Source organism: Syngnathus leptorhynchus, chromosome 1 (genome assembly GCF_054491065.1).
Source record: "Syngnathus leptorhynchus isolate UIUO chromosome 1, UIUO_Slep, whole genome shotgun sequence".
In the NCBI taxonomy this organism is placed as follows: Eukaryota; Metazoa; Chordata; class Actinopteri; order Syngnathiformes; family Syngnathidae; genus Syngnathus; species Syngnathus leptorhynchus.
The window spans coordinates 9,995,864-10,017,461 of NC_141195.1; the positions used below are offsets into that span (position 1 = coordinate 9,995,864).

At 43.3% G+C, this 21,598-nt stretch overlaps 3 protein-coding genes across 5 annotated transcripts; 2 read left to right on the plus strand and 1 right to left on the minus strand.

Moving 5' to 3' along the window:
• The first annotated feature begins 229 nt into the window (after positions 1 to 229).
• Positions 230 to 7,013, plus strand: nr1h5 (nuclear receptor subfamily 1, group H, member 5). 3 transcript variants are annotated; one of them, XM_085919600.1, is made up of 10 exons: positions 230 to 681; positions 2,576 to 2,971; positions 3,047 to 3,187; positions 3,852 to 3,976; positions 4,181 to 4,279; positions 4,352 to 4,448; positions 4,856 to 4,975; positions 5,138 to 5,206; positions 5,287 to 5,400; positions 5,773 to 7,013. In XM_085919600.1, exons 1-10 carry the CDS (start codon positions 585 to 587, stop codon positions 5,967 to 5,969), a joined length of 1,455 nt encoding a protein of 484 aa, XP_085775726.1. In that variant the 5' UTR covers positions 230 to 584; the 3' UTR covers positions 5,970 to 7,013. The 3 variants fall into 3 exon arrangements, with proteins under 3 accessions (XP_085775726.1, XP_085775727.1, XP_085775725.1); XM_085919601.1 differs by having other exon boundaries at positions 3,852 to 3,967; positions 4,178 to 4,279; XM_085919599.1 differs by having other exon boundaries at positions 4,181 to 4,448.
• Positions 7,014 to 7,370: 357 nt separating this feature from the next.
• Positions 7,371 to 18,455, minus strand: brpf3b (bromodomain and PHD finger containing, 3b). The gene is made up of 13 exons (XM_085919598.1): positions 18,045 to 18,455; positions 15,398 to 16,959; positions 14,908 to 15,064; positions 14,630 to 14,764; positions 13,926 to 14,054; positions 13,432 to 13,744; positions 12,603 to 12,902; positions 10,978 to 11,559; positions 9,626 to 9,707; positions 9,463 to 9,551; positions 9,295 to 9,389; positions 9,057 to 9,211; positions 7,371 to 8,508 (listed from the first exon to the last, which is right to left on the minus strand). Exons 2-13 carry the CDS (start codon positions 16,933 to 16,935, stop codon positions 8,325 to 8,327), a joined length of 3,759 nt encoding a protein of 1,252 aa, XP_085775724.1. The 5' UTR covers positions 16,936 to 16,959; positions 18,045 to 18,455; the 3' UTR covers positions 7,371 to 8,324.
• Positions 12,545 to 21,523, plus strand: LOC147061887 (uncharacterized). The gene is made up of 10 exons (XM_085919604.1): positions 12,545 to 15,632; positions 15,724 to 15,823; positions 17,623 to 19,123; positions 19,389 to 19,459; positions 19,544 to 19,723; positions 19,819 to 19,883; positions 19,957 to 20,010; positions 20,088 to 20,168; positions 20,256 to 20,366; positions 20,439 to 21,523. Exons 3-10 carry the CDS (start codon positions 18,963 to 18,965, stop codon positions 20,463 to 20,465), a joined length of 750 nt encoding a protein of 249 aa, XP_085775730.1. The 5' UTR covers positions 12,545 to 15,632; positions 15,724 to 15,823; positions 17,623 to 18,962; the 3' UTR covers positions 20,466 to 21,523.
• The last annotated feature ends 75 nt before the right edge of the window (positions 21,524 to 21,598 follow it).

Consider the following 21,598-nt stretch of genomic DNA (forward strand, 5'->3'; position numbering starts at 1 on the left):
TATCAAGGGTCACAAAAAAACCACTTCATGTATCTTTTTTTTTTAATAATGATTAATCAATATTTTGAACGTTGTATACATTTTGTAGTAAAAATCTATCATTATTTCTATTTTATTTTTCATGATTTAACAACAGCCCTCACTTCCGTCTTGGTGTTGCCAACAAGGTGAAAGTTCACCATGTTTCCCTTCAAAGTGGACATGTTATGATCCACAAAGTTGCAGTCAGTCCAGCTGTTTGGATTGTGGTCACATCCCAAGTCCTTCCTGGGTGTCCCCTCTCTCCCCTCTGGTCTTAACCTCTGGGGGGGCCTGATTCGGACCTCCTCCAACACATCATCTATCACAGAACCCAACAAGCCTCAGCTGGACCCTTCTTCTCTGCTTTAAAAAGGACCGCTAAGAGACCTGCTCCTGGGGGATTGTGGAATGTTTTTTCTCTCCCCCCTTCTTCCCGACTTCCCAGATACTTCATGAAACTTGACATGTGTGTGGAGATGGGTGCCTGAGTTGTGTTACGCCGAAGATTTTCTGTGCGTTAGAACAGTTGCCGTCAGTAAGCGGAGCGATAAACTTGGGTTCTGATGAGAGAGTGGACGGACTTGGACATGAACTTCTCAACGGGAGGCTTTCTTGCCTCCTCGGACACTTACTGCTCATCAGAACAGCTACTGTTCTACGGTGAGTCTTTGTCTTCCTCTTGTTAAAAAAATCTCTTTATTTGTGGGGCCAACATCAGGGTGGAAGAGAAATGTAGGTGCCAGTTGTGATTTTTTTTAAATTGGGAAGCCAAGTTGACTATTTCTGTCTCTCCAAGAGACAAATTGCCCTCTGACCCTAACTTGTGGCCTTGTGTAAGTGTAACATGAAGGTGAAGGTTGCATTGGAGTTTAACTTCCACAAGCTTTCCTGACATCAAAGTGTCCTCAGGTCCGCATTGCGAACGTCTCGGCTCACCTGTTTTCTTTGGTTTGGTTACCGCAGGGACATTTCTGACTTGACTTCCACTTTTAATACTGTAATACAATGTCAGGCTCTTTAAATAATTGCCTTAGTCAATTCCTTTCTGACTTTGCCTTATTTCATCAATGAAAATGTTTTTTCAACAAATGTACCTTTTTAATTTTTACTAACTATGATTGATTTATAGTACAGTGTGCAAGAGCTTGTCATCGTAATTGCCATTACAAACTCAGTAACGACACAGACTTCCATCATGGCCTCACGATCCAACTAAATTGTAGGTGTGTGAGAAAATGAACCTCAATACTACTCCAGTCCTCGAGGTGGTAGTAGCTACACACTACAAGCACAACTAGAGTGTTTTTTTTCTACAGTCGACCCATTTGCTAAGTTTGGGAGATCACTTTTTTCTTATCTTTGATGTTTGACCTTTTTAAGAGTATAGTGACTGACCCTTTAAAATAACGGCCTGCATGTAAGATGTCTCATCCAGGAAGCAGAGAGTATATTTCATATTAATTGAGCATTATCAATAGGATACATCGCACGTGACGTTACGTCATTTCTTGGATTGTGTTTATTTAACGAGCAGACTCATGCATGAAGGTCCGACCAGCGGGAGGCAGCACCTCCACCCCTTAGCATTTGCTGGCTCCTCGTCTGCCCTTAGGGGTGGAGATGGGGGCGGGTGAGGGCGAGGATCAGATTGTTGTTGGCTCCCAAACGTGTGGGATGCTGAGGGATGTTTAGACAGTTTTCTAATGCTTTATAAACATTTTGGTCACATGATATGGCCCCCCCATATACATACACAGGCATGGTCCGATAAAGACAAAAAACATCTGGGAAGAGAGTAGTTAGTAAGACTATTGTAGCTGCATATCCTTCGACTTGTCAGAAATCCCTGACTGGTAAAAAACATTATTGATCTTTCATCCATCCATCCATCCATCCATCCGTCCGTCCGTCCGTCCGTCCGTCCGTCCATCCATCCATCCATCCATCCATCCGTACATACAGCCCGCCGGTCTGTCCGTGCATCATTCAACTACTGTATACCGTTTAGCCATTTAATCAATTTTAAGTCCGGTATCCATAGATCCATCCATTTTTCCAGCAAATCATCTCTTGAAATGTCAGCGCTCCATTCAATGAGCGCCTCCCTCATCAGTCCCAGATGAGATGTTCCAGCTGCACTTTAGGAGGCTGCCAATGGACACAAATGTTTTCTCACTGGAGGCAACACTTCAGACGTCTTTCAACTGAGCGTCAAGCAGAAACTTAATGACAAATGCAGACACTAAAATGTAGCTGACGTCAGAAGGACCTCCTCAGCTGCATCCTGTTTCTGATTTTTTTTCATGAACTCTTGGCCTTTTTTGTGATGCCACAACAAGCCATGATACATGTAGTAGAGCAAATATCAATCTGAAATTGCTGTTTGCTTAGTCATTGCTTTGGACATTTCACATCGCTTCTCTATGTCAAAACAATAAACAAGAGTACTGTACTACCGAGATTTTGAAAAATGGTTCCCAAACATCCTCACAATGCCTGTAACCTATAATTATTTGATTTAATTCTACTCACTCATATGTTCTTTCTCAATCAGACATGTTGGCTGACCCTGTGGGCTACCCACTGCCGGACCCTGACCTCCAGCTACTCCCTTACAGCCCACAGCAGCCACAGCAGTACAATCCAGCCAGTATGTCCTTCCCGCTCTACGGATCGCCATCGTCCTCCACGTCCTCATCCTCCTCGCAGCCCGGCCACGCTCTCTATCATTTTGGTTCGGACTTCCTGGAGGGTCCCTGCGATCCCATCCCCCTCGAGCACCACTGTGAGGGCCTGCCTCAGGGCCTGGGGTTAGCAGGTCTTCCCGCGGTACGGAGGCCACGCGTCGGCTCCGTCGGCAGGATCCGAGGTCATGATGAGCTTTGTGTGGTGTGTGGGGACAAAGCGTCGGGGTATCACTACAACGCGCTCACCTGCGAAGGATGCAAAGGTGATTTCTCACGCAATACACCGCCACAGATGTCAAGTGATTGACTTTTTCCTCTTTCGGACTTGAACCTCGCAGGTTTCTTCAGGCGTAGTGTGACCAAAAAAGCCGTGTATCACTGCAAGAGAGGCGGGACCTGTGAGATGGACATGTACATGCGGAGGAAATGTCAAGACTGTCGCCTCAGGAAGTGTCGCGCTGTGGGAATGCTGGCTGAGTGTGAGTAGAGACACACTTTGACGTCCATCATATGCTGTGGGTTTCAAAAAGGTGGCCAGATTTATTTCATTTTATGAGGCCAAAAGCAATTCATACGTGTCAACTTCCATGATCATTGTGAAAATCAATTCAGAAATTGTCATCTCTAATAAATGATGCTGGGATTTGTAAAGTATTTTTTGTTACTCTTTTTACAGTAACTTGAACAATAACTGAAAAAACTATTGTCCTTGAAGTTTGAAACTAAGAATTTGGGAGGCTGTTGCATACTTTGAAGAATATTAAATAATGTTGCATCATGCAAAATGTTAGGAGTGGTTCAAAAAAACTACCCCATTACTTATATAGATTGAAATACATTGGCAAGCACTGCTGATTCCAAAGGCCCTGGGTAGATTAGGTTGACATGGCAACACATTGAAGCTGAGATTTGATTGGACAAAAAAAACATCTGATAATGTTTTGGCCAGCAGAAAAGGCCTTCCTGGCCTTGAGTGACAAAAGTGCGGAATATGTTGGCGAAGGTTCAAGAAGGGTTCGTGGTCACAGGATATTAGGCAAATGAGATCTTCTGCAAAGTATAATGCCACTTTGTCAAATGCTGCTACAACACTAGATGATGAGTTGTATGACTTGTTGACTCCTTCCTCCGACCTCTCCGCAGGCCTTCTGACAGAGGTTCAGTGTCAGTCCAAACGACTGAGGAAAGGAGGAAGAGGAAGAAGACAGGAGGGAGATGAGAGTCCGGACAGCAAGCAGGTCAGCTCCACCAGCAGACTACAGGGACAGGTACGGCTGGATGGTGTCAGATACGATTAGTTTTACCTATGTAACTAGGTAACTTTAACTTCTAGCCCAGTTTTTTGTGTTAAATTTCTTTTTATTTTTACCAAAATATCACTTTCAGGTTATTTCGCACAAGACTTCTGTGTACTCAGCGATATTTCTTATTAAGACCAGAGTCAACTATTTGATGATTGTGTGCCACACCAGGTCATTGCATCCAGCTTAAGCCGAGACCAGAAGCACACCGTGGACAAGATGGTGGAGGCTCATCGAATGTGTCGAGCCCACTACAGCGACCGCTACAGGGTGACAGCATGGCGTCCTGTTCAAATACACCATTTTGGTTGTGTGCTGTTCTCACCTTGGATTTATGCTCAGATGTTTGATTGGCCGTGTGCTGAGGAAGAGGAGGGGCTTTTGGATCTTGCGTCGCCTCACCTTCAAAGAATTCTGCAATTTGCCAGGACAGTGCCTGGTAAGATGTTTGTGAAAGTTGCAAATGTTGCCAAATGTCATTGAATGTTCGAGAAGACTCTAGGAGCAACTGATCAAAGTTTAAGTGATACTGCGAGCAATTCTTTTTTATTGCTACTGATGAGATGCTACTGAGCACATCACTAACTAACTAACTAACTAACTAACTAACTAACTAACTAACTAACTAACTAACTAACTAACTAACTAACTAACTAACTAACTAACTAACTAACTAACTAACTAACTAACTAACTAACTAACTAACTAACTAACCGGTTCTGGCTCAAGTGGTACAGCACTATATGTGGTGACTTTGGCAGTCTGTGTTAACAACCTATATATTCTCACTTATGGACCAACTTTGAATCTGGTACAGAAAATACATATGGCTGGTTTTCTACTCAGGTTTTGACTTGTTGGACTTGTCGGATCAGCGCTGCCTCTTGTCAGCATCCTCACTGGATCTCATGTTCTTGCTGTCATCCCAGAATTTTGCGACTAACCCTACTGCAAAACCTGCTGCAGGTGAGAAAGCAAGTCGAGACCAGATAGACTTCTCTAGAGTGAATCCTTTAAAATGTGGAATGCGTACCATTTTTTATTTTTTACCATTATTTATATTTTTTATGTGGGCTCCTGCTGCAGTTGTTTTTTTTTAAGATTTCTTTTTTATTGTCTCCTTTTCAGTGCTGCAGCTTTACAGCACATCAACACATAGCTGTCTTAGATTCGTCAGCTCAAAGGACAATTTCCAAAGTGAGTACCAGTCACAGAAGTCACCGGTTATATTCACAGAAGAAAGTGAAAGAAATGTGTGTGTCCACTTGTGTTGACAGGATGCAACGAGGATCTCCTAAGCCCTGTGCACAACTTCTTTCAGAGCATGGTGGCGTTGGAAGTGACCGAGGCTGAGTACACCCTGCTCGGTGCCACCGCTCTGCTCTGCTCAGGTCAAAATGATAACAATATTTTATCATTTTAATACAAATAATTACTGCCTTTTACTGTAAACTGAGGATTAGAGTCAAAATGGAGTGAGTACATATTCATGTTTAGGCATTAATTTTTACATTTACAGCTTCTCACACTTATTGGTACAACCGTTATGCCACTCACTGTGACATCTTCAGCGTAGAGACAAAAACATAACGTGAAAATACTGCACAGAAATCAATGTACAATATCCAAATTAGGTGATCTTAGACAGAGCAGGTCAGACAAAGCCACAAGAATCGGGACTGGCCCCCTATCCAGGTCTAAACTCACCCAGTTAAAACAGTTGCTCGTGATTGAACTGTGCTTCTGCTTCATCCAAACTGCAGACAGTTTGTCACTATTGGCTGCCAGCTACGTGGAAAAACTGCAAGAATTGATCCTGGACCTACTGTGTCGGATGTGCGGGACCCGAGCAGCGGGAGGTGGGCCGCGGAGGTTTGGTCGTCTTCTGGGCCGGTTGACAGAGCTACGGACTCTTCGTCACAACTACCTCCTCCTGACCCGATCCAACCATGGACCCTGATAAGGGATGGAGCGCAAGGTCACATGTTCTCCAACCCAGGCATTTTCTGACCGGCTTGTGCAGCCCTTCTCGTCTATTCCATTTTTTTGATAGATTCCTCACGAGGATGGGTGGCAAAAGTATGTAGGTTGGCCACATACGGCGGCCACTTCAATTTTTAATCAGGACCACAATGAGCTTACATTGTCAAGAAATCCGTGTGTTGCATTAATTTAGCAATTTCTTCCCTCTAAAACTTTGGTTAGCCGATAAAGTATATTTATTTTTATTTATTTTATTCATTTATGTCATTTAGTTATGGTTATTTGAGTCAATGAAAATATAAAAAAAAAAAAAATGTTTGGAACTCGTTTGGAACCCTACATAAAACCCTAACCCTAGTTTGGAACATACATCTAAACCCTAATTTCAAACCCTAACTCTAGTATGAACCCGACGCTAGTTTGAAACCATACATTGAAACCCTAACCCTAGTTTGAAAACCGTTTGAAATGTACAACGAAACCCAAACACTAGTTTGAAAACCCTAATTAGGAACCATACATTGAAACCCCAACCTTAGTTTGAAGCCCTATCCCTAGTTTCAAACTATACCTCAAAACCCTAACCCTAGTTTGAAAGCCAAACCCTAGTTTGAAACCCTAAACGATACTTTTAAACCATAACCCTACTTTGAAACAATCAAAAGGTAGAATAAAAAAAAAAAAAAAAGCTTTACTTTGTAATTTTCAAATCAAAAGCCTGACTACACACGGTCTTTTCAATGCTCTGTGCTATTTGGTTTTGCCAGTATGATTAGAGTTAATTCAGTGTCTATTTCATGTCAAACAAAGTCTTTACATGATTCCATTCAACATGATGGTAACACATCGTTTCTGCTTTACACTGGAAGGTTTTTGTGGTGAAATGGGTAACGCAGATCACTTGTGCTTTGGAGGCACTGGTTTGAGTCCTTTCTCAGGCCTTTCTCCTCTCCAGTTTTTTTCATCTCACACTATTCATTAAAATGTAATAAATGATGGGTTCTTGTACTCATATCTAAAATTCAGTCAATTTAATTCTCATACATCATTACACTTACGTTCATATTTTTGCATTTCAGCATTCAGACAATTTATGTAGAAATTGCACATTTTATAGTTATATAATAAATTAATTACAAATAATAAACATGAATAAAAAGAATGCATTATAGTTGATGGTCTATTAATTAAAAAAGTGGGACCAGTCACCAGTCAGCAATTCTTTTTTGGACAAGGTCACAGCTGAGATACTCATGCTGTCTACTTAAATCACTTCCTTCCCATTGAAGATTGAGCACACACAACTCAATTCAATTTTCTTTGAAACTGCATTTTCACACAATTTACAAACTTGCATCATTCAAAAAGATAACCCACATTAGATTTTCCGAAAGCTTTTAATAGAGCATTTCTTTCCTCAGATGAAGAAAACAAAGTATTTGGTGGGAAGAGGAAAATATGCACAAGCTTATGAAGGTGTCAATTTTTATATCCCATATTCATAAAAATAAGACTTATGTTGGGATGGGTGTGTCTTGTTGGGAGCAACAACCCAAATGTGCATATCGCTGGTTAAAACCTCACAATTTGGTAGAATTCATATCTATTTTTTACAAATCTATGAGTCAGTCTACAGGGGTGAAGTTCACCAATTATTGACCAGTCCAAAGTGTTGAAAATGGCTTGCTATCCTTGATGATGCAATGTTGGGGGTCTCCTGAATAGTGATGGCTTTCTGCCCAACGTCAGCAGTTTACCTTTTCAAATGTTTTTCTTAAAACCTTACATTTTCTTAAATATAATTCTTGTTCTACCAATATAATTTTATTTCTATAGTTGTCTTCCATAAATAAATTATTTCTCTTGTATCAAAAGAAGAGAATTTATAATTAAAAACATTGGCTCATTCATTGTGTTCAATGACACACACACACACACACACACACACACACACACACACAATGCAGCTAGCAAGTCAGGAATGATTTCTCCACAAATATAAACAGCCTCATGTTCCCCTCGTGGCTTGATTGAAAAGAGCGACACAAAATGACCAAGACTTCCTCTTAAAAACATAAGGCACACTAAGTGTACCATTCATCTGTACAAGTGTAGTTCGTAAAAGATTCAAGTGTAAAAAGCTAGCTATTGTAGAAAAGATGGCAGTGATCCATTCATAGGTCCTCTGCACTTAAAATAAATATTGTTAAAAGTTCATTGGCGCACACAAACACACCACAATTGATCTGCCTGACGTACAATACAAGCGGACACAAGACTCAGTAGGGCGCAGCAGACCACTAAATGAGGGCAAAGAGGGGCTTCATGTTGGCTACAGGAAGTTGGATGTGACAAAACCTTGGCTGTGGCTCACTCTGCTCTGGTGGATCATGGCGCGGTCATACGCCACCTGCACCGACTTGCGGAGGCTGGGCTTGCGGCCCTCCATGATACGCAGCTTGTCCGCAGTGATGTCCGTCCCCAAGGGGGTCACCTTGTCCCTCGTGAGCCACTGCCTGCAAACACAAGGACAGATGCGTGAGAAGAAAAGAACGTAGCGCCATCTGATGGTCAAAGGCACAACAACCAGAAAAGGCGTGTGCTGCGCATTCTTTTTGGGGCTGCACACATTCTCACATCAACGTCAGTTACACACCTTCATAAAATGTATACACTTGGGTAGAGCAACCGATGGAAGGTCACACAACCATTCACACGCACAGAGAACCTCTGTGTCAATTCCACTGATGCTGTGGACACTCTCTTAAGAACACAAGACTGTCTTGACGTTGTCAATCGTTCTCCTCTTTTGTCTTGAAATGTACATACACATTAGGTGTGTGTAAATAAAAAAACATGTGGAACAATTTGATGCACTTGCATCTTTCAGACCGAAAAAAGATTTTCCGATCAAAATGGCTTTCTATTTAGATTACCTGGAGGGTTTGCACACATCTTACTTGACAGGATCTTGAATGTTACACTAGCTGCTAGAAAGAAGGATACCGAGGACTCTTGTATGTATTTGCGCACGATTTAATAAAGACCAGCATGCGCGTCTCACCATGTTCGCTTATTGTCGAAAAACAGCACCAGGTAGAGCCTCTGGTTGCTCTCCTCCTGCCTCTGCTCCCCCAGTTGGAGGACTTCTTTGGGTGGGACTGGGATGGGCACGCCATTAAGCAACAGGCCCTCTTTCGGCATCTCCGGGTCAATGATCTGGAACAAACTTGCCGTCAGCCAGACTGATGACGCTACCACAGACTTGAGGTGATGCTCAAGGAATATTTGCTTAATATTACCAGGGCAGGATAAGACGGATAGCCTCGACACTTGGCCCAAACCAAGTCCAGAGGCTCGAGCTCGGTTTCATCTTCAGATGTTTGGCTGCCATTACCTACGGTTAACAATAAAGGACAGATATTTATTGTGCGATGGAAAAGATGAGAGAACAGGAAATCGACACACACCAGTGTAATCGGTATCGCCGTTGACCATCTCAAAGAAGGGGACTTTGGAAAGTGCAGGTTTCCCCAGGCTCCGTTTAGGTGGCGAGGCGCTATAAAACAATGCGTCCTTTTAGTCAATTATGTCTGACAAGCAGACACCAACTAGGACACACAATGTTTTTACATTTCTCTGTGCAGGACTGGACAGGGACTGTATTCAGAATCACACTCGCCGTCTTGGTGCTTGTCAAAACCATTGGTCAGTCCTGAAAGCAAAGGGGAGAAATGTCAAGAGAGCTGGAAGTAGACAGAGACGTAGCCAACACGTGCGCACATTCACAGCGTGGGTGCTCTTATGACATTGCCAGTGGAACGGCTTTTCGCATACTGTACAGTACGGTTTCCCTTCACCGTGAGTACAACCAGTCCAAAACGGCTGCCACATTTCACAACACAACAATGCATTTTGGGGCTGGCTGTAGCCATGGTGAACAAGGCTGTTTAGTCACATGATTGAAAGATGACATCAAAATTTGCTGATGGAAGGGAGACATTGAAGCATGAAGCTTTGCGAACAGATGATCTCTGGCTGAAGGTGGAACCCGGGCACACACTCCATGCGCGGGCTTGCCTCGGGTCTACAAAATACCCATCACGAGCTTCTGCTGAGGAGCTGCTTCCGTGGCTTCTGCTGCGTCCTTTAAGGTTGAAGTCTTTCTTTTTTACTTGTCTGTTTGTGTGCACCTATGGTAAGGGTGGGGAAACACCCCGAGGGTGTTGAGAAAATAGATTTTTACAGGAATATGCATGCTAATAACAGTTTCTTTTCTTTGGGGCCATAGGTACTGGAAGCTAAGTTAGACTTTTAAAAAAAGGAAAAAGACACTTGTGAGATTTGTGACACAGTCGCACAGAGAAGCACGACTGAGCCTTCCGCGTCTATGCCAAGGCTGTCAGTGAACTGACAACACTGCACAAACCACTAATGTTTCTTCGTAAATTTTGATCGGAAACTGTGCTGTTCTTTAACACAGTACTTTCTTGTGTAAAGCAATGACCAAAATTTGGACAAATCTGACAACGCAATCCTCAGATACCAACATTAAAGCTCCACTGTATTTGTAGGAACATTTTTAGGATCCTGAAATATTAGTAATTTATCTCCCAAACCTTTACAAATGTTTTTACCTACTTTTGATATATTTTATATATATATTGATATATATATATATTTAGAGAAACACACACTGACCTTGATCCTGATCACAATATTAAGAGTTAATACATTTATCTGTGGCTCATCTGAACCTGCTGTGGTTAGATCCTGCTGCAATTGACAAGTATAGGTACAATAAAATAAAGGTCAAAGTTTTTTTATGATGTTATCTACATTTGGCCCCTCTCTCAAGTGTGTAGTAGGGGGACGAAATACAACATTTTGTCAGCACCTTTCTAACGCGAACTGGCTAGAAATGTACTTTCCATAATGTAGCTGTTAGGAAAAAAAAAAAAAAGACAAAAGGTGACGTTTCTTACCACATTCGAGGCTTTCATTCAGCATTTTGTCCAGCTCTTCATCGGAGTTCATGTCTCTAGTGGGGGTCCATGGGTCATCAAGGCACGGGGGTCCTATGGCTTTCTGAGGGGTTTTGGTAGGGGTGGATAAAGGCGTAGTAGAGGGGGTGTTGGGTGCCGAGGGTGAAGTGCTTGTGCTGTCGTCTTGCGACGCCTTCCCATTAGGCGAAGCATTGTCTCTGAACAGCTTAGCACCATTTTTTGCCTTCTTGAACAACACAGAGGTCCGTCGTCCAACGCCCGCGGCGAGTGGCCGTGTGGGGGTGCTGAGGTCGGCGAGGCCGTTGGCCACTACCCGCCCCTTGCTGTGCAAACTTGGCGGCGGCGGCGACATCTCCTGGGCTTTAGTGCAATCGATGCTTTCCGTGTCGTTGTCTGTGAGAATGCCAACAAGCTTTCGGCGTTTGCCGGGCCAGCTGGAGAGCAAGGGCTCCTTCGTGATTGGCCGCAATGTGGGAGGCTCCAGTGGCGCGTCGCCCAGTCGTGGAGGAGGTGCCGGTCCGGTGGGTTCCAGTGTTGGGGGCGACGTAGACTTGAGGTCGTCTGGAAGAGGGCAGAAAACATGAAATTCACTTTTGCTTTGAATGTTGTTACATGAAATGGCCATAGAGTATGTCGCGTGATGCAGTGGTGTCGTCGTCACACAGGAAAATGCCATCTTGTCTGTGATCCAAAAATTCTACTTGTCTAACCACATCACAAAGAGTCTTGCGCTTCAGTGGAACCTCTGAAGTCAAACACAAACAGTTGCAGGGCGCTGACCAACTTAATACATATTCAGATTTCGTATCCATTTTTCCCATCGGAAATAATCTGCTCTGGGTCAAACTGTCCTCATATATTGATAAAATGTTTTAAGAAACATGAACAAAATAAAACAGCTTTACTGCTGTTTGTTGAGGAAATAAATAATTATTCAAGGCAATCATAGGTATCAAAAATCCAAAATTAATCAATATAAAGTTAACAGAGAGGACAAAGTGTGAGCTAAAGCTATATGAGCCATTTCACAAAAATGCCCAAATTCTAAACCATATGACCACATTGGAGCTTGACCTTCTGGAGGTTCCACTGTGTTCTGGGGGATGTAACATCAACAAGATTCAAGGAGAGTGAAAATTTCACATAGCTCTCACAACTGCACACCAGCACCATGGTAGCAGGGCTGGATTGAAATGGTGCCACCGACCTAATCACTTTCCTCCCGCCCTCCTCCTCGACAGGTATGACCCGTCTGAACCAGACGTGGGATGATATGGCATGACTGTACAGTATGTGGCCAAATGGAGGGTGGTGAGCCCATGAGAGTGATGTGGAGAAGAGGTGCAAGAGTGCACTTGGAGAGAGGAGTTGTGAGGCAGCCATGGCTAACGAGACTCTGTGGGCCCCTACTTACTAGACTGGAGACAGTGGGGTGGTTGGGGTTGGTGCGTGGGGGAGACCCTGGCTCAATTACCTGAGGACAATGTGCCGTTAGCTCATGTTCACAACTGGTCTCATTAAAACAAAAGTGGATTTAAAAGGGGGGGGGGGGGAAGCACATGCGCTAGCATAGTTCTCTTACACGCCGGCTTTTCATCACTAACCTTTGTCTGACGTTGAAAGGCCATTTTCTGCCTTGCTGTCATTTGCCTTATCTTCATCCTCCGGCTCGGCATCTTCGTATTCATCGCTGTCTTCTTTTAGACGGCCGTTGTGAAGGCTGTGGCGGTGCGGACCCTGCCGGAAGCGAATGTTGTTGATCTCGCGGCGGAGCAGGCGCATGCGTCGCGTGCGAGCACTGCTGCATCGCGTGGAGCTGACGAAGTCCAGCTTGTCCAGTAACTCCTTCAGCTGCTCGTCCACACTCATGTGGAGCCGGTTGGCTGGGTTCAGCACGCAGTCCACTGGGCCAAAGAATAAGGTCACGCTAGCATGCAAGCTCCTCCTTGACATGTTGTTCAGATAGTCTACGGGGGTCCCTCAAAGGATGAATGTCTTAGAGTTTGTTACATTTGGAGTCAAAACATATCACCATGAGTGACGTTAGTCAGCATCAAAGGATTATATATGTTTTGTCTTTTTTCCTTTTCTTTTGGAGACACAATTCTCAATGACAAAACGTGAGAAGAGTGACTCGGCACTGGCTGTTCCTGTGACGCAAGTGGACTAATTTAAGAGTTAAGACTCTTAACCTCCTTTTGTCCAGTGTCGCCGTGTTTCAGTGACATGCTAGTTTGAAATAAAGACCCATGTCATTTCAGGTTTTAAGTTGATAGTTTGCTTCCCCCTCAACTTGCTATCTTTATACCAATCCCATGTGCTTCATGGCCTCTTAATCAGAGCCGATATTGACCAGTGTCACAGAATGAATTGTGGTTAACTTTGAGGGACCACTTTATACAACAACAACAAAAAAGACCTCCTATAGCATACCGTCCTCCCACGTGCAGCTGTAAAATTCTCGCTTCTGTGGTGACTGGGGTAGGTGCATTCCGGTCTCCAGCTCCAGGCCCATGTTGGTAGCTTGTCGTTGGGCATGGCGCAACACGGCTCCCCCAAGGTCCCGAAGACGCAAAGCGGCGCGGTGGAAGACGGTGTCCTTATTGTTGTACAGGAGGCAGTTGGACAGCATCAGGTTGAAGTCAACCTCCAGGTCAGCCACAGAACGGTAGAGATGATTTTCGAGCTTGGAGCGCATTGTTGAAAAGTCAATCGGATGACTTATGAACTCCATGTAGTCTGGTACCTGGGGAGACCATGCAAGGCAAAATAAACAAGCTCAGCAATATTCTCGGCACACGTGTCCTCACCAAATAATTAACGTTGGTCCCTATAAATCTTATCTCTTCATCTCACCAAGACATCTGGGATATTTGTATGCCTTCTAGTTTGTGGGAATGATAGGAAGATGTTTTAAAAGGTCTGACCTCCTTGATGTTGACTGGTTCTGCAAAGATCTCAGCTGTGTCCTTCTCCTGCAGTTGGTCCATAGTTGAGCGGAGCAATATCAACATTGGGGTCAATTGCAGCTCCAGAGCTGCCTGATGGACTTTGATCTGCAATTATTAAATGGGCATGATAGTCTTACTGTTATAGTACTGTTAACTTAAAGGTATATCCAAATGTTGCCACTTTGGCAAAGTAAGGTGATTTACACAATATGAATTGGGTGCACACTTGGATATGCATTGTGACCTCTGCCCTGAGTTATGCGTCCCTGACTCATGTGGATCTAACCTCGTTGGTGGTAGCCGACCAGCATTTAAAATGTAATTTCCACGCCACTCACAGATGCTGCAGAAGCAGCAACACAGCTAAATAAAGAACAAATTAAAAACAGACACGCGACATCATTGCATTCTGTGAGATCAAAAGGTATACAACTTTCGTTTTTATTTGTTCTTTATTTGGCTGCATGTCAGGCGTGCAGCGCCTGCGTGTGACGTGTTAGTGGTAAGTCCGTTTTCTATGGCGTTTGGCTTACTCGGACGGTCTGGGAGGGGCTGAAATAGGTATGGAAAACTAAGTGTGTTCAGTGAATGTAAATAGTGCTATCTGAAATGAGCATTCAAAAAGGCATGTGACTGACACTTTGACATGCAGTGTAAAATGTAGCCTTACTCAAAATTACCTGTTCTCGTTTGAGTTTCTCCCTTTTACGGATGAGCTCAACCAGCAATCTGGCCTTTTCAAGGTCATGTCGAAGCTTCTGCCAATATCGCAAAGATTCTCGGGCTGCTGATACTTGTTCATCAACCACCTCAGCCTGCAGAGAAAAATATTGAAATAACGAGTTTATATGACTTGCCTCAATGGAGAAACTTAAAAAATTTCAAGATATTGTTCAGAATGGTAAGAAAAAAAAAAAGGGCGAGAGGGGTACGAGTCCTCGAGTCCCACCACCCTGACCTGTTCAGTATTCTGTTGGGATTGGACATTAGAGTGCAAACGACGGACCAGTGGCACACCATTTCTGGATTGACGCTTCAGTAACCAGTAGCTATGCAGCCTCTGCATGAATTGGCTCTTCTTTTGAAAGAGAATACCTTTGCAGATGGCATTCAACCTGGACACAATCAAGAGATTCAAGTTGATAGTTACAAATTCAGAATCAAGACATTCGAGTTGATAGTTCCAAATTCACAGTGATCACTTAAAAGTTGTTTTGATGTGGAGAAACATACCCTCTTAATATTTTTTTCCCCTCAATGGTCAATAAATAATAAACACTACAAAATGACATTTATACAGTAACATAGAACAGTCACCAGCTGATGAATGGGTGCGTCCCTGCTTAGAATGTACTGGATATGAAATAAATGGATGAATATTGGGGCACATTCAATATTTTAAAAACATGTAATGTATGACACCAAGGGTGAAATATACTGAACTATACCTGCTTGTTGGTATTTCAGGCACTATCACTTGCGGCGAAGCATTGTTCAGTATTGTGGAGCTCGTGTCCCTCTTCCCTTTCTTTTTATCCGTCTTGCCATCGCTCTCAGACTTTCGGCCTTTTTTGGGCGTCGCGGGGCCATCTGTGTAAGCACTGCGCCCCCGACTGGCCCTCCCTCTGCTACCCACCACGCTTCCTTCGCTCTCCTCATCCGAGATGCCGTCTTGGCCCGCAGGTGAATGAGTCTCACAGAAAGCAGTTTTCTTGACAGAGAATGTGGTCCCGTTGACGTTTGTCTCTCGCACTGGGTCAATTTTCATGAACAGGCCAGCACGCTGAGCGCAAGTGACGTGAAAGGCAGTGTAGCAGTTGGCCTTGTGGCACTGGATGGCTGCTCCGCGACCTTTCTGCTTACACAAGTAGCAGGTAAGTTTCCAGCGTGCGGGGGGAATGTTGTTGACACCTTCTACTGGTTCCAAAAAAACTGTATTGGCAAAACAGACTTCGGGGATCCAGATTGCGCAAACAACATGCGCCCAGCGGCCATCACTGGTTTGCTTAAAGGCGCCGCCTCTATTGGGGCACAGCACACAATCAACGGGTTTCTGAGGTGACTGAAGGCAGCAGCGGCACAGCCACTGCCCCTCAGGGATGTAGGGAACACCGTAGCATTCCTGGTGGACGGCCAAGTTGCACGAGTCACAGAAAAGGATGACATTGCTGTTGAGGCACTCGTCGTCCAGGCACACGCAGCAGAAGGCGTCGTCGTCAATTGCGTTCTGAGAGGGCACCCGAATGCGCGCTTCCCGGTACGCCTCATCCTCCAGGCGGTCCACCAGTAGCTCGAAAGTGTCTGCTGATAGAGCACCACAGCCCTCCGCTCTTCGGCCGGCATTGACCATCTCCAACCAGGCGGTGTCCTCCTCGTCCATGTCGTATTCAGCCAAAGCATCCTGGTCCTCGGTCGAAACTTCGATGTAGCGGTAGTATGCCGTGGGCAGAGGGGGTGCCTCCAAGTGCGTAAACGTGTCTACAAGGCGAAACGAAGGCTCAGGGAGGGGTAGTAGGTGATTGTGCGTTGCATTTAACTTTTCAGGCGTTTGCGGTTGAGCGCGGGTGCAGTGGTTTTTCGAACGTGGCGGAGACTTGAAAGATGGACATTTGGAGTCTTTCCGGCGACCTCGGTGCGTGACGGGTTTGCTGACGATTTGTGTAACACTGACGGGCGGTGATGGCTGCTCGCTGTTCTCTTTATTGCTGTTACACTCGCTGATGTCTTGCGCCATCATTTCGTCTTCGGTAATGATGGCCAATGGCTCCAAAATGGAGATGCGGTGAAGCCGACCATCCAGCTCCACTTCCACAACCTTCTGAGCCTGGGCATAGCTGAGCGTTTCTTTGCTCGGAGATGCTTTGCAACTGTATGGGGCTTGCTGGCGGGCACCAACGCCACAACCCACGACCGGTGTCCCCTTGGACTTCCTGTCACCTTTGCCACATCCTGGGCCCACCAGGCCTTTGCGGCGTGGCTTCCTCATAGGCCACTGATCACACGTTGCCTCCTGTGGGAATCAAATTTAGCAAATGACACCATAAGCCAGCTAGAACCACCAGAGCAGAAGCAATACAAAATGTCTATTACCATTTGTCTACAAAGAAGCTCCTCCCATCAATGTCTTCAACAGCAACTTAATTTCTCTTGTGTGTCAATCAAGTTTGGTTTTTGTCTAAAAAAGGCATTTAGCTTCATCATATATTTTTGCAGGCAAATGGATGACACAAGCTGTGTTTTAAATTATGAAATTATGAAATCATACAAATTGTTTAACAATAACAAATGCAGATTGTGTTACATACACCAATTTGAATTTAAATTAGGGATGGTTCATTCTGTCTTCTTTAAGTTGACTATTTTAATAGTTCTTTTAGTCAGACAGGGAAGATTTAACCTGCTTTACAGGAAATAGCTAAAACATGTAAAGCAGGTAACATCTTCTCTGACAAAAACAACTGTTTATTTACATTATATTCTGCAGCCTAGAAAGTGGAAAAATATTTAGAAAAGGAATGGCATTAACTTTATTACAACATACAATAAATTAGCAATGCCTTTACTCCTTACTTTTGCCTAGTCGAGGTCCGCCGAGGACAAAAACAATAACTAGAATTATTTTTGTTAACTGTAACTTCAACAACTTCACTCTTATCTCTTTGCCCAAACACAGACGCCGTCAGCCTATCAGCTTTCAGGAATACTTGATTGAGACACGCTGAGCCAATCACCTTGAAGAAAGCCGCAGCCTTCAACACCTCTGTGCCCTTATTTCTGGAGTACACTGTCAGCCATATTTACAGTTTTAAAACACCATAATAAGCACCTAAAAAGCTTACACTCGCCGTTGTCATTTAGAGTCATGGTGTTGCGTCCATTTAGCGTGCGAACCGCATTATGACAGTTCTCTGGAGCGGTCGTAAAACAGTTTTATTTACAGCTTGCTCGGCTGCTAACTTTGAAAAAATATGCTGTACTGTGGGTAACCTATGGTCTTATTTTCACATTGACACGGAAAGATCAAAACATATCGCCGCAGTTTGACAAGCGTTGAAGGTTTTTAAATGATTACAGGTTAAAATGAAACATTCTTACCTATTATGGCAATCGGGTGACACAAGTAGCTTTACAGCCGGCGATCTGAGGCGTTTCAACAGAAATGGTTGCCACCTAGCCTGTGGTCTACTTGCTCGACTCCCGTAGCGAAAAGCTAACTTGCTCTTGTTTGTTGGTACAGCCGGTGTGTGTCGTTATTTATTAACGCGTCCGTCCTCCCGTAAAAGGGCGACTGAAAGGTTGGGGACCAACGCCCATACACCCAACGAGCATACGAGTTAACATATCTGCAATTATATTCTAAGAGATTATCTAATGTCGACCTAATTTTGTGTGTTAGCCTCATCCGGCTAGTTTTGCGAATAGAGGCTAACGCCATTGGTGTTACCATACAACATCCGGATACCTTTATCAAAATAAAGTTACTTTTAAACGCCACTGAAATTACTAGATTCATTTCATCACCGTTATTCAAAACATATTTAAGATGCAAGTTATCATTTTATTTATTGTGATAGTTCTGAATTTGGTAGTTTATTGGGGTAAATATGAATTGTCCAAAGTGTATTTAACATGCTCACAAAATGTTTCATTTCCGGTTTGTCTAGGGCTCTATATTTTGATACACGGTGAGCCAGCCCTCCTGACGTCACTCTACACGATTTTGGCGCCCAGGCTAATAAACAGAGTCAAACGTGACACCTAAAGGTCCACATAGCTAGGCTTTCTTTGCATGATCGTGATCGACAAAGTCTAAATCTGAAGCTCAACACAGCCTGGATTTCATTGCATGATCTGGATCGACAAAGCCTATAACCGAAATCCGAGCTAAGTGGTACCACGACAGTAGTTATCAACTCGCGTTGTTAACCCAGGCTCTCATCCCGGTTTGTGCGCATCCACATATCAGGGTTTGGAGCGTCACTTGACTCAAAATCCGCCAAAAAAAAAAAAAAAATGGAGCGATCGAGAGCCGCATATTTCACTCATGAAGAACAAACTTTAATCATGGAGGGCTACGACGAATATAAGGAAATTATCACTGCAAAAAGCAACACTGTTGCTGCAAATAAGGCAAGAGAAGAATGCTGGCAGAAAATTGCTGACCGTGTCAACAAGTGAGGAAACACTTATTCTAAGACCCAGTGGTTAATTTATCACCGCTGAAATGGTAGAAGTAAAAAAGAAAAAGAAAAAGAAAAATCTAATACATTCAAAATGATTCTCAAGACGTGCATTTAGTACGTGAGTTAAGTCTTTACAATTATGGGTGATTGGTTAAAATCAATTTAATTTCGGCCATTTTAAAGTGAAGTCGTTCTTTGATTGCTTATCATATGTGATAAATACCAATAAATTAATGAATATTTTATTTATTATTAGATGTGGTACCAGCACCGTGAAACGGACATGGCAGCAAATCAAAATAAAACATAAGAACATTATCCAAAGTGGTATGTAACTGCTTCATTTTTTTTTCTTTACAGCTTGTGGATAATATGATGTGTCACATTTTAAAGTTGTAATACTACCTTAAGCAAACAGGAAAAAAAATGAGATGAGGAAAACTGGAATGGGGCCAGCTCCAGCATCATGCACAGCATCCGAGGAGCTGGACCTCTCCAACAATGAGGGCTGTCCAATCATCGAAGGGATAGAGGGAGCCTTCCAATCAGATCCCAGTGCCGGGAGCTCCCAGCATCATTTATATGTCCAGGGTATGTGTAGAGCATTGTAATGGTGACGTACTACATGGCTATGTTTTGCTGTGTGACTTTCAGTTATGCTCATTTCTATATCAATGTCTTTGTAGTTGAAGAAGAGACAGTGGTCTTGTTGGAGCCACCGGAACATGTCCCTCATGAATCCTCTCCAAAGGTAGCTGTCATGGCAATTTGTCATTCATGTTTGCTGTATTGAATCTACATCATGCCCTCAAATTATTCTTTAGATGGAGATTAATGATGAAGACACATTCTCTGTGTACTCAGAAAGGCCTTTAGGGGTAATATATCTTCATCACTTGACCTTTAAATTGGTCATTTAATTGAACTAGCTTTGCTTGTTATTTTCTTTTGCCAGGGAGAGGACAATTTCCATCACTCTCCTCAGCCTACAGCCTCCACTGCCAGGCAAACCAAAAGGCAAATTGCACCATGCCAAGTAAATCCATGAACCTAGTACAACACGAATGAAAAGGTTTTCTCAGTTCTGCTGCTTAAGATCTTTGAACCAGAACTCTTTGTACAGGTGGCAGATACCATCCGTGCCTTGTACAAAAGGAATCTGGAACTGGACAACCTTAAAAAGGAACTTGAAATAAAGAAACTAAAGCTGGAAATACTTGAGCTCAAGACCAAGGTATTACAAAAATATTTTAGTTGAGCATAGTTGACATTGTATACTCATGACATTTTCTCTTGCTCTCCCCAGCACATGGAAACATGTGGAATAAAATGACAGAAACATTCAGCAAGTGTATATACAGTAATTCACTTTATTGTGGAAGCAACTTGCGACGGCACACTTCCAGTTATGCAAAGAATTGCTCTGACAAATGCGCCGGTGGAGTGATCGAGGACAACCGGGTCCACAACGTCTGGTGCCACATGAGCTTTCTTCCCGTATGATTGCAATGTTATCTGCAATTACTGTCTCACATAGCTGCTCAGGAGGCATCTGAACCAGTACTTGATGATCCAAAGATAATCTCTAACCTATTTTAATGATCCTCGCATCCAATGTCCACAAATGGCGGCGCCATTTAATCTGAAACCCACAACATGGCCCGCTCTCGACCAGGTTACGAGTTTATCATAAATTATCATGGTGATCTAGCTATTTTTACCATTGTTTTATGTGCTCGCAACGGTCTGGCTCAGTTTTTTAACGCTATGTCACATGACTGTCCAAGTAGCCACAAATCAACAATCCCCCGCAAACTTTCCAGCGTTCCGCAAAGGGACAGCTGCTTTGTATAGTGTTTGCCGGGGAATTTGTGTCACCTTGGAGTGGCTACTTCCCCCGTCATGTGACACACTGTTATAAAATGGAGTTTCTGGAGATTTGAATAATGCTCTTAAATCAGACACGTGTGGCACAAGAAAAGAAACTGTAAAGGGTTAAAAAAAAAAAAAAAAAAAAAAAAAAGCTGCTTTCCTAAGACTGAAAGTCATGGCTTTAGACTCAACACAGCTCGCTAAACCATTAATCTTGCTTCATAGTACAATATACCCCTAAGATGGGCTCGGTAACATATAATTGTACATTCCATTTGGTTTACACAAGGCAACAATATAACCACTGTAGCATTCAAAGTGTAATGAAAGTTCAAAATTGAAACATTATCACCAAGGTATGCACTGTGTGCAATAGTCTTGCTTTCAAATGCCTGGAAATGTAAGGTCAGTGACATGAATCAAATGTGAATTGTTACACTCATTAAAGTGTCAAATATGATCTGAAACAGTTGTATAGAACTTTTTATGACCAGTGTATAGACGTCTGTTAAATGTGTTTGTAAATAAATGAATACAATGTTTTAGGATTATATTTCACATTCAAATATATTAACAACATAGGACATTATTTCA